Below are 10270 nucleotides of genomic sequence, written 5' to 3' on the forward strand. Positions count from 1 at the left end.
GTGCGGGCAGGAGCCTCCTGGCTGGGGAGGGCTCCCCGGGGCGCCTGTCCCCCTGCCCTGGCCGCGGGGACGCCAGGCAGGCATGGTCGGATACGACCCCGAGGCCAAGTGCGTCTCCACGGTGGAAGCGGCTGTAGCAGGATCGGCGTCTGGCTTGGTCACTCGGGTGCTTGTCAGTCCCTTAGATGTCATCAAGATCCGCTTTCAGGTACCTTCCTTACGGCATGCGCGGGGTCGGGGGGTGAGGGAGCCTGTCAGAGCAGAGCTGGGCTTGTCCTGGATGAATAGGTCGCTTGTGCAACCACGGAGCACTAAAGCTGCTCGTCAGCCCTCACCTACGCTGTATACAGGTTATGCAAGGTAGTAGGACTATCTTGTGTCACCACTTCTGTTTGTATAACTCGTGTGTTTGAATGGCATCTTGTGTTTTGTGTTTTTCATAGTTTGTTCTCTCTCTCTGCTTTTCTGAATGATCTCCACTATCTGAATTTCACCATCATCCCTAGTGATAACCTTTGTGTGGTGTGCATGGTTTTTATTCTTTTAGAACCCTCCGTAATCACATCCCAGTCCATTCTAGATGTGATTCTGTGGGAAGGCAGAATGTCACCTCATAGCATTGGTTGCCTAACAGGGCTGTGAATTCCTGAATGGGACACTTGAGCCTTGTTGACGTATGATGCGGAATTGAAAGTATTTTCTCTGTTTTCCTCCAGCTTCAGATTGAGCAGCTCTCCTCCAGAAACCCAGCAGCTAAGTATCATGGTATCTTACAAGCTGTACGGCGCATCTTCCAGGAAGAGGGGCTGGTAGCCTTCTGGAAGGGGCATGTTCCTGCTCAGTTCCTTTCAGTTGGCTACGGAGCAGTTCAGGTGAGGGGACCAGACATCACCTGGGCCCAGCATACATACGTAGGACTCTGCTTTTTTTCAGACTGGCTGTATGGGCAGCACATAAAAGATCCAGGTTTAAACTGTACTCATGCAAACCAGCTCTAGTCTCGATGTGTAGTTGTATAATGCTGATGTATAATTCCTAAGTTAATATTCCTGAGCTTGCTGAACAGCCTGCCTGGAACACAGCTAGAGAAAACTGAATTATGGCTGTATCTGGTATCACAGACAAGCCCTGTTTGTTCCTGGCACTTGGCTTAACTGTTTGTGTTCCAAGTCTGTAGTTTTTTCCTTTTGTTAATGTTGTTGCCCTAACAGCTTGATAGGAGAAAATCAGTGAAGCTGATGATGGCGTGTTACACAGCATTGTTAATGCTTAATTTATAAGTATTAACACCACTTTTAATGAGCCATGGGTGAAAGAGTAGTGGATAACCTATTTGTAATATTGCAAATACAGAGCATTAAAATGAGTTTTTCCCAATTCTAAATGCAAGATTTAGCAAAAGGGTCAGAAATCAGAATATCCCAAGCATTCCTCAGGCTGCTCAGTGATTTTTACAAGGTGTTCTTTGAGCACATGCTCCAACAGGTTACAAGTTGGGGAGGACTTTTGAAGGACAGAGAGAAAAGGTGGTTAGAAGCAGTGGGTGGAGCTGTTTTGGTGAAATGGGAGAGGAGTGGGAGATCCATGTCAGTGATAAGGATTGACTCCTTGACCTGTGTATGTTTGTTTCTTTAAGTTCATGGCATTTGAAAGCTTGACAAAACTGGTGCACAACGTCACCTCATACAATGCCCGCGATTCCTTTGTGCACTTTGTCTGCGGTGGACTGGCAGCTTGCACAGCCACTGTCGCAGTTCAGCCTGTTGACACGCTACGCACCCGCTTTGCTGCTCAGGGTGAGCCTAAGGTATGGCTGAGGATTTAATCTTCGGAATTATAATCCATAACAGTAGCAGTATTTTACGTGTATGACTACAGGAGGTTTGAAAAGTATGTAACAGTCTGTGGGTTAACACAAAGGAGCAGGTGCTGTTATTGGCCAATGTTTGCACTGTTGCCAAGTTATCCCCTGGGCTGTTGACACAGCTTTCTTAATTATGTTTTGCTGTTCCTGATTGTGTTTGACTCCTGACAGGTGATCCAGAAAGGAGAAACTCTTCCTTAACAGGATAACTCAATTTTCATTTGGCCTGTTGGCCATTTACAGAATGCACTCCCCAGTCTGTTGAACATTGCGTGTTTGAAACTTTCCACTTGCTTAGATAGTGATTGTGGTGATACTTGAAACCAGTCACCTTTCACCTGTGTTTTGTATTCTTATTTGTGTAAGAATCAGTCTCCAGGCTAATTAGGACTGTCGTAACTAGACTCATAGGGGTTTGTATCAGCCATTTCTAGTTTTTGACTTAGCCTGCACTAGAATCACAATATATAAGAATTCTGTTACAGGAGCAAGCAGAGCTGTTAAGAGAAAAATATATATCTGTGATGCAAGTGGTCTCAGGCCACAGCTCTCAGCTCTGTGCCATGTTTCTTCCCCTCAGAAGCACAGCTTGGTTGTGGGATACAATGTCAGCCCAGGCCTCAGTGCAGAGCTAAGGACCATTTGTTCGTTAGCCTCTTGCAGCTCAGAGGTAGGTTGAGATTGTCAGTTCACTTCTAAGAGGCACAAGGGCTTAGCTGAGAATGCTGTGTGATTCAAAATATTCAAATATTCAGAATACTGTGTGATGCAAAATCACTTTATTCATCTCTTTGTGCTGAAAATCAGTCCATTGTATTTTGGGCAGTGGGAAATGCCTGTCCTTGTTACTGGGAAATAGCCTGACCTTTGGTTTGCTGGTTTTAAGCCTGTCTCACTAGGGAGTCAGCCTCTCCTTTATTGTCTAGATCTATCACAACCTTCGCCATGCAGTGGTGACGATGTACCAGGCAGAAGGGCCTCGGACTTTCTACAGAGGTTTGACCCCCACAATCGTTGCTATCTTTCCATATGCTGGTCTCCAGTTCTCCTTCTACAACATCCTGCAACAGTTTTCTGAATGGGTGATCCCAGCTGAAGGAAAGAAAGGAGGTAGGCACTTGGGACGGTGATGTCTGTGACCTGGAGAGAAAGAGAGGATGAATGCTAGTTTGAGAGACTGACATAAGCTCAGTTTTCTTTCTATCACCCTTTTTTCATGCAACATCTGAAAAGTATCTCAATTTCCCTTCTCTCATTCTGCACAGATATTGCAAAAGTAAGTGCAGGAAGTTTACAAACAGCTCCTGTTATGGAATAACCATAATCAAAATGTGGATGGATGGGGAAGTGAAGTGTCACAGGCCAGGGTACTCTTTCTTGAGCTGTGTCACATTACTGATACTGGGGAAAGACAGTGCTGATGTAATCTTTCTGTTTCATTAGTGCTATGGGGACAGGACTCTTGGACTTCCGTCAGAAATCTGCCTGCAGATTCTAGCACAGCTGTTACAGAAAAGGATTAATTTAGCCTAATTTAAAACTGCCAAGCTCTTGATTTGATATTTTTATGTTGATTTCTAGTTCTAAGAGAACCTCATCCTGATGCAACCTGTCCCCTTGACAGTTCTGGATACTAGTGCCTCCCTGAGAGAGAGGGTGTGCAGCATCAGCACGGTGTTGTTCCTTAATGGAATTTCTTCAGTAGAGGAACTATACTTTTCAATATTATGTCTGCATATTTATTTTTAGATGGCAGAGAATGATGGTGGGTTTGTGCTGGGAACTTGGGAAATAGTCTAATATCACAAAACTAATTTCCCTCAAGCCTCTGAAGTCATCAGGCAGTGTCAATTTGTGACTTATTCCAATCCAGAATAAGATTGAGCAATCAGGAGTGTAAGATTTCCCGGGACTGGGTTTTTATTGGGGGGCATGAAAACTTTTCCACCCACTAGTGGCAGGTTCTCTGGTGACTGGATTGATTTTTTTTTTTTTATTTTTTTGTGTGTGTGTGTGTGTGTGCAACGCCACTCGGCAGAGCAAAGACATAAATCAGTGTAATGAACCAAAATGAGCTGTTATGCTCTGGCTCTAACGACCATTGCGAGCCTGATGTAGAAAATACAGATTGAGGTTCTGTGGCCCAAACTGTCCTGAAGAGGTAACTTTTTGGCCTTACTTCTTGTGAAAAGTGATTTTTAACCACCTCTCATGATCTTTAATCAGAACTCCCTGCTAATCCTCTTTTTTCCCCTCCTCACTATCCTCTCCCCTTTCTGCTTCTCAGGCAACGTTAAAAACCTTGTTTGTGGCAGCTGCGCTGGAATCATCAGCAAAACCCTCACTTACCCTTTTGATGTGTTCAAAAAACGACTACAAGTGGGTGGCTTTGAGCATGCCCGGGCAGCCTTTGGGCAGGTGAGAGATGTTGGAATTGTCTGATTTTCTTGAATGTGGATTTGCATCACGACAATCCAGAGCCAGTCCATCGCACCAGAATGCAGTGATGATTCACCAGTGGTACCTGTTGGGTCATATTTGGGTTGGGAACTCCCCGGGAACTTTTGAGAGCTGACCGTTGGTCTCACTTAATGATGCGAATAGCTGCATAAATATTCTGGGTTAATTTTATGACCTTGTCGAACATATCTGTGCTCTGCCTCCTCCTCCATCTCCATCAGGTTGGCTGTCTTGGAGCTGGGGGTGAGTTAGGCAGGCAAAGGAGTTTTGATTTACTTTACTTTTCTAGTTGCAGCTTGATATTTCTGATTCAGGACCAAATTACTAGCAGAGGATGACACTAGCTTTATGATGGGATTGCCTGACTGTCAGGATCCTTTCCTGCAGTGAATATTTTGAGACAAGGAATGGGCACCAAGTGTTCAGCATGTATCTTATGTACCAGAACATCCTGAAATTCAAAGCAAATTAAATACTTCCAGTGTTCTTTAGCACCATCCTTGCTACCTTGAAATACTCTGTAAGATAAATACAGATCTTTTCAGGAACTATCTCTTTTTTTTCCGTGAAATGTGGAAATTTTCTTTTTTCCTTCAAATTCCTTGGATTTGAGAAGCAAATCGGTCTGTACCTCAAGAAACTCTGGGGTAGGAATTTGAAGTCTTAACCTATTGCAGTGGATGCTTTTCCTCTTCCAGTGAAGTACTGAATTTGTTTTTAGCATTGACGTGTCACAGGATGTTAACCCTTCACAGTGTGACACAATGACATGCAGACAGCTAATTTAGAGACTTCTAAGTGCTGAAGTTGTGTTTTCTTTCTGTCAGAAAACTGAAAAATTTTTCTTCCTTATAGAGCAAAGGGAATGGAAAACAGTAACAGCACAGTCTGAAATAACTTCACAAACTTGTACCACAAATAGTATGTGCTGTTGTAGCATAAATATCTTAGGCCATTCAGTTAGAATGATCTGCATAAGCCATTGCTGATGCAAAATATGTACTTCTCCTCTACCCCACTCTCTACAAACTGGCTCTCTGAAACTTTCAGTTAGTTATAATAATAGCCAGAAAGACATCTCCAGGCTGCACATGCAGATTATGTTTCTGTGGTATAGTTTGGGGATTTTAGTTCTTTTCCAGGTGCGTTGTCCTGGAGTTTCCTTGTTTAACCTTTTTGCCTTCTCTCTCCCAGGTACGGATCTATAGGGGTCTCCTGGACTGCATAAGGCAGATCATGCGAGAGGAGGGCCCAGGTGGATTCTTTAAGGGCCTTTCGCCCAGCTTGCTGAAGGCTGCTGTCTCGACTGGCCTTGTTTTCTTCTGGTATGAGCTGTTCTGCAGCCTGCTGTGTGCCCTGAAGAGCAGCGACAGCACTACAAGGACAGAAGGCTGAAAGGGACATGTATGTGGCTACCTGGTATCTCCCCAAGGAGGGGAAACTGATGGCTTTGCTCTGTCATGAGCATGTTGGAAATGTCAGAGCTTCCAGAGCTCCACCAGCCTGGAGGAAATCACCTCCTGGGACCAAGCAGAAGGAGAAGGTGACTGCAGTTCTGCTGAAGATACTGAACTGCTTTGCTGGAAGCTGTTTAGCTGGGCACTTTTTTTTCTCTAATATCAGCATACATTTAGTGGGGAGGGGGGGGGAACCAAGCAGACGACTACCTAGCAGAGACTCTGCTCTGAAAAGGCACCCAATCAAGTGGGTGAATTCCTGTGCTTGCCCTGGATCACAGGGAGGGATCCTGGCCTAGCTAGTGCTGCTTAACCAACCCAACGTCACTTCCTATCACTGCATCCACACAGCTTTATTTCCTTGCTCTATGGCCTACTGTCTGCACCATATTCTTTTCTCTGTGTTGCACAGATAGCTCTGTCCTGCTGCTGTGAACTTAGTTACAACCTTTTTAATGTGCACTGACCCTCGGTTATCCTTTGCTGCCAGCTGCTGCTTCTTGATTACCACTTGCTGGCTGCACATTCTCAGCCACCTTAAACACAGAAAAAGTAGATCATGCTGACCCAAACTTTCTTTAACTCTGGAGAGCTTGATTGTATCCTTAGTGCCCATTTCAATTCCTGCATGTCTTGCCAGGCATCTCTTAGGGTTTTGCATTGCCTCAGTCATGCTTTTTAGACCTGCAGATGAAGAACCCCGCTCTAAGGGGATTCAACGCACAAGTCCAATGCTTACTTCAGGGTTCTTTGCTTCAATGCAGTGAGTAAACAAATGCTGTATAGAGTTTTAGAAATATTTAGTCTAAGTTGGAATAATGAAGCAAGAGTCCTGTGGAAATTAGCAAATGTCTTTTAAAATACTACCTTCGAATGTTTCTAGCAAGTATTTCTGTAGTGGCCTCAAAACATTTCTGAACCTCAGTCCTACAGTGGTGCTAACAGATGAAAATGCTTTGACAAGATCAGCGGAAGTGAGAGGGCTGAACATCAGATCAGGATTGGTTGATTTAGGGTGGTTTTTGACAAGAAAAAGATGGTTGAATTGGAGCTGAAGAAGTGTTTTTCAGGAATTTCAAAGGTTTGTGAATGGTTGAAGAAAAAAAACCTCCTAACTCTGATTTACTTAACAGGGGGAAAAGAGGAAAATTACTTTCTTCCTCCTCTTTTTTTCTCTGTTTTTTCAAGCTGAGCAGGGTGTGGCTGGACCAGTGTGTGGAAGGCAGACTTCTGAGGAAGAGCCACTGTGATACAAAAGCATGTTAGTCATCTGGCAAGTGGTGGGTAGGGCAGAGCAGTTATTTAGAGGATGATTTGATGGTTCTTCTCTTAATGCAGGGCTTTTTGTGGCTCTCTTGCAACATTCAGGGTGTTAATCCCAAATGGTCTGGCCAGATTCCAGCCTGACCAATTCCATTCTGTTGACGCAACTTCTGATGATTTTGAGCATATCAGCATTGCTCACTTATCCTGAACTATTGTGAGAAGCTGTTTTTAAAGAGCAGCTGTTTCATGGGTGGCTGAGGTATCTAGAGAGATTCCTCGAGATTCCTTCCAAGCCCAGGCCAAATAACTTTGCTTCTGCTGTGATTTGAGTTCTTGGAGTGCAAAAAGTGGCTGTTTCACTGCAGGTGATGGAGAGCTATGTAAAATCTAATTCATTGAGCAGTGTCAGGCAGGAGGCTGATATGTGATCCTCGAAGAAGAGTGAGTGTTAGCTGCAAGTACTCTAAAAAGAGGAGAAAATGCAAAGAATGTGGAGTAAAGTTTCTCAAAGTGTCTCAATCCTATTGGCATTTTCCTGTGTTATTTAGGCTCTTCTGAGACTTCCCCAAAATCTTAACAATATTTTGCTTTTGTTTGTTGTTCATCTGTTGTTCTTGGAAAGGCATCATAACTGGAATTAACTGAGCCTCATGACATCCTTCTGAGGGAGAGAAATACCTTGTTCGAAACAGACACAAAGAGGTTGGGATTGCTACTGTCTTTTGGCCGCTGGTAGAGGGGAATGCTGTCATGGTTAGCAGGGATAGGACTGGCCACAGCAGAAAATTTTCTGGGCTGAACTAGGCTTCCATAGGAAACTGGGACTCATGCATCCTGTCTAAACGTTACAAGACTCGTGTTTTCCACTTTATGTCAGAGCTGCTGTTAAACTGCACAAAACAAGGGGAAACTGGTTAGGAACTCAGAAGTGGGAATTGCAACCTCTGGAATAGGGGGTGAGTTGCTTTGGCTGTCACAGGGGTAATGAATAAACAGAAAACTATGTGCTCTGCTAAGATGATGTTCCTCAAATGCTGTGGAGCTTGAGGTGAAGCAGGCATACAGCTTTAGGGACGTGCAACTCGGCTGCTCCACGGAGAGGGCAGCAATGGAGAGTATAGAGCTGGTTTTCCTCTTTGGGATAGTTTTTTCCTCCACTCTCCGTTAAGTGAGCTTGCCTCCATCCAACAGATAGCAAGGTCAGAGCTTAAGTTGTGCCAGTCTGGCCCAGGCTGTGAAGACGCTCCCTGGTCGGGGGCTTTGGGGCACAGCCTGCTTTATGTATCCCTTCAGGCTGTCATGAATGTTATAGACCCATAAAGGCACCTGGTCTTCTAGTGAGTGAGGGAGGAAGAAGTGACAACCTCAGCCAAACAATATTGAAAGTTGCGTCTAACAGTTGTTTCATCATTTGCCTGTGGTCAGCAAATTTGAAATAGCAGCATCTGTCTCAAATTTCCGACATGCACTTGGCTCACTGGGAGTCGCTGCTGGGGAAGGGAATATTGTTTTCTCTTTGGGAATGAGAGTGGTTTAGTGCAAAGCACTAGGAGGGACAGGTCTTATTTCTGATGCTGCTCTGGCAAAACACACACTGAAGATAAATCTCCTAGAACTAGAGGAGCGGGAGATGGGAGAGAGAGATCCGTAGTCACCTTGTTCTCCCATGTGCTGGGACAGATTTGCTCTCAGAAACGCAGCACACCAGTTCAGTTTCCAGTGACTCAGCGTGGTGAGTGACTTGCTGTGAGACTGCGCCAGAGTTTGCCGGTTGGGGTGGCTGGGATTTCACTCTGATGTAATCCTATCGGGGGGATTTGCGTTGCCTGAAATTCACCTCACAAGCTGCTCAGCAGTTACATCTGTTTTCTTCTAGTGCCTTTTACCATCAGAACATCCAAATGCACTTTAGCAGGAATAAGTGTGCCAGTCGGGTTGCACGGGGGTTGTCAGGGGATCCACCATCGCTCTCCGCTGGCCTGGGACGGGCGAGCATTGGCACACCAGTTTGGGGAGGAACACACTGTTCTGCAGCACCGGCTGGCTCGCTGAGTTTCTAGGACAATCCTATTCTCAGGATGCTCATCCAGAGCTGCACAGCATCGTTTTTGAAAAGAAATGAATGTTTTACAGTCAGGCTTGGAATAGATTGTATTAAAAGTGGGTTTAAGTTTCTCTTGTGATGTAGAACTGTAATTCTCTGCGGCGTTTTGCTGTGTTGCCTGAGTGGATCTTTTGCAGCAGCTGTTGTCTGAAAGCATCTGAGCACAACGCGTGCCTACCTTTGAGAAAAGGTACATTAAAGATTTCGTTATGCCTGTGTCTGGCTGCAGTATATTTATTGTTTTCCTCCTAGCACATACGCTCGGCTGGACTCTGCAGGGCAGCCGTGGCCCTCCTGCTGCCCGGAGGGGAGGATGATCCGGGCCCAGAGTGCGGGTGCCAGGAGCCATGTGGTTTTCCCTTCCCATCGCTGGGTGCTTCTCACCGCGGGGCAGGACCGTCTGGTCCCCGCTGCGGTGCGGGGTGAGACTCTGGGTATGGTGTGGCTGTTGAGAACCGCACCGAGGGGTTTGTGCCGCTCCCACTGCTGTGCCCGGGAGGGGCTGTCGGAGCCACGGCGGCTGGTCCCGAGCCAGGCCCTCGGGGTGGACGAGTTCAGGCTTTGTGTCTAGCCAGACCCCACAGCGCTGCAGAAAATGTTCCCAAACTGCTCAGTCTGCGTTTCCCGAGGCTGTTCTCTGGTTTCAGCAGCCTGGCTGCTCTGCTGTCCTCTAAATGCTGCGAAGGCTTCACCCCCCCCCGGGTCTTCCCCAGTGAAATGGTTGGGAGTTTATAAAGTTACAACGTGCAGTGTGTTCTACCACGCTCTGCTCCTGTTGCAGTGAGTTAATTTAGTGTATCTCCCCTTTCCTGATTCTTTTTTTGTTGTTGTTTATTTTGTTTATGCCACTCGGCTGCTGCCTGCCCTGCCCTGGAGGGGAGGACGGATTAAACGCGGTTTTCACGCGGAGAGCGGCAGCGCGGTGCAGCTTTCGCGGCAGAGCCCGGCCGGTGCTCGCTGGGGCAGCCCCGAGGGGACCGGGACAGAGGGGTAAGTGCTGCCGCCCAAACCGGGGGAGCCCCGGGGATCGCGCCGTGGCCCGGCGCTCGCAGGCGGTGGCGCTGCGGCGGTTCTCCCGCCCTGTCCCGGCCCGTCCCTCCCCCGGCTCAGGCGAGGAAA

At 46.5% G+C, this 10270-nt stretch overlaps 2 protein-coding genes across 3 annotated transcripts in view; both read left to right on the plus strand.

The window, feature by feature from the left end:
• Window positions 1-6: 6 nt before the first annotated feature.
• On the plus strand, window positions 7-10066 carry SLC25A19 (solute carrier family 25 member 19). 2 transcript variants are annotated; one of them, XR_003399648.1, is made up of 7 exons: window positions 7-208; window positions 717-872; window positions 1637-1807; window positions 2791-2974; window positions 4152-4282; window positions 5519-5867; window positions 10028-10066. XR_003399648.1 is itself a non-coding variant. In XM_026860949.1 (6 exons), the coding sequence occupies exons 1-6, from the start codon at window positions 83-85 to the stop codon at window positions 5717-5719; spliced, it is 969 nt and encodes a 322-aa protein (XP_026716750.1). In that variant the 5' UTR covers window positions 7-82; the 3' UTR covers window positions 5720-9367. The 2 variants fall into 2 exon arrangements, 1 of the variants encoding a protein (XP_026716750.1); XM_026860949.1 differs by lacking the exon at window positions 10028-10066 and having other exon boundaries at window positions 5519-9367.
• The window catches only part of MIF4GD (MIF4G domain containing), a 6673-nt gene continuing 6437 nt past the window's right edge, over window positions 10035-10270 (plus strand). Inside the window, exon 1 of the mRNA XM_026860951.1 lies at window positions 10035-10141. The gene's annotated coding sequence lies outside the window, so the exon portion shown is untranslated. The remainder of the gene's footprint in view (window positions 10142-10270) is intronic.

Source organism: Athene cunicularia (genome assembly GCF_003259725.1).
Source record: "Athene cunicularia isolate RWA chromosome 18 unlocalized genomic scaffold, athCun1 chr18_part1, whole genome shotgun sequence".
Lineage (NCBI taxonomy): Eukaryota > Metazoa > Chordata > Aves > Strigiformes > Strigidae > Athene > Athene cunicularia.

Coding starts and splice junctions, on each gene's coding strand:
- SLC25A19 (XM_026860949.1), top strand. CDS start 83: ATGGTCGGATACGACCCCGAGGCCAAGTGCGTCTCCACGGTGGAAGCG. Junction 209..716: donor TCATCAAGATCCGCTTTCAG/GTACCTTCCTTA, acceptor GTTTTCCTCCAG/CTTCAGATTGAGCAGCTCTC. Junction 2,975..4,151: donor AGCTGAAGGAAAGAAAGGAG/GTAGGCACTTGG, acceptor TCTGCTTCTCAG/GCAACGTTAAAAACCTTGTT.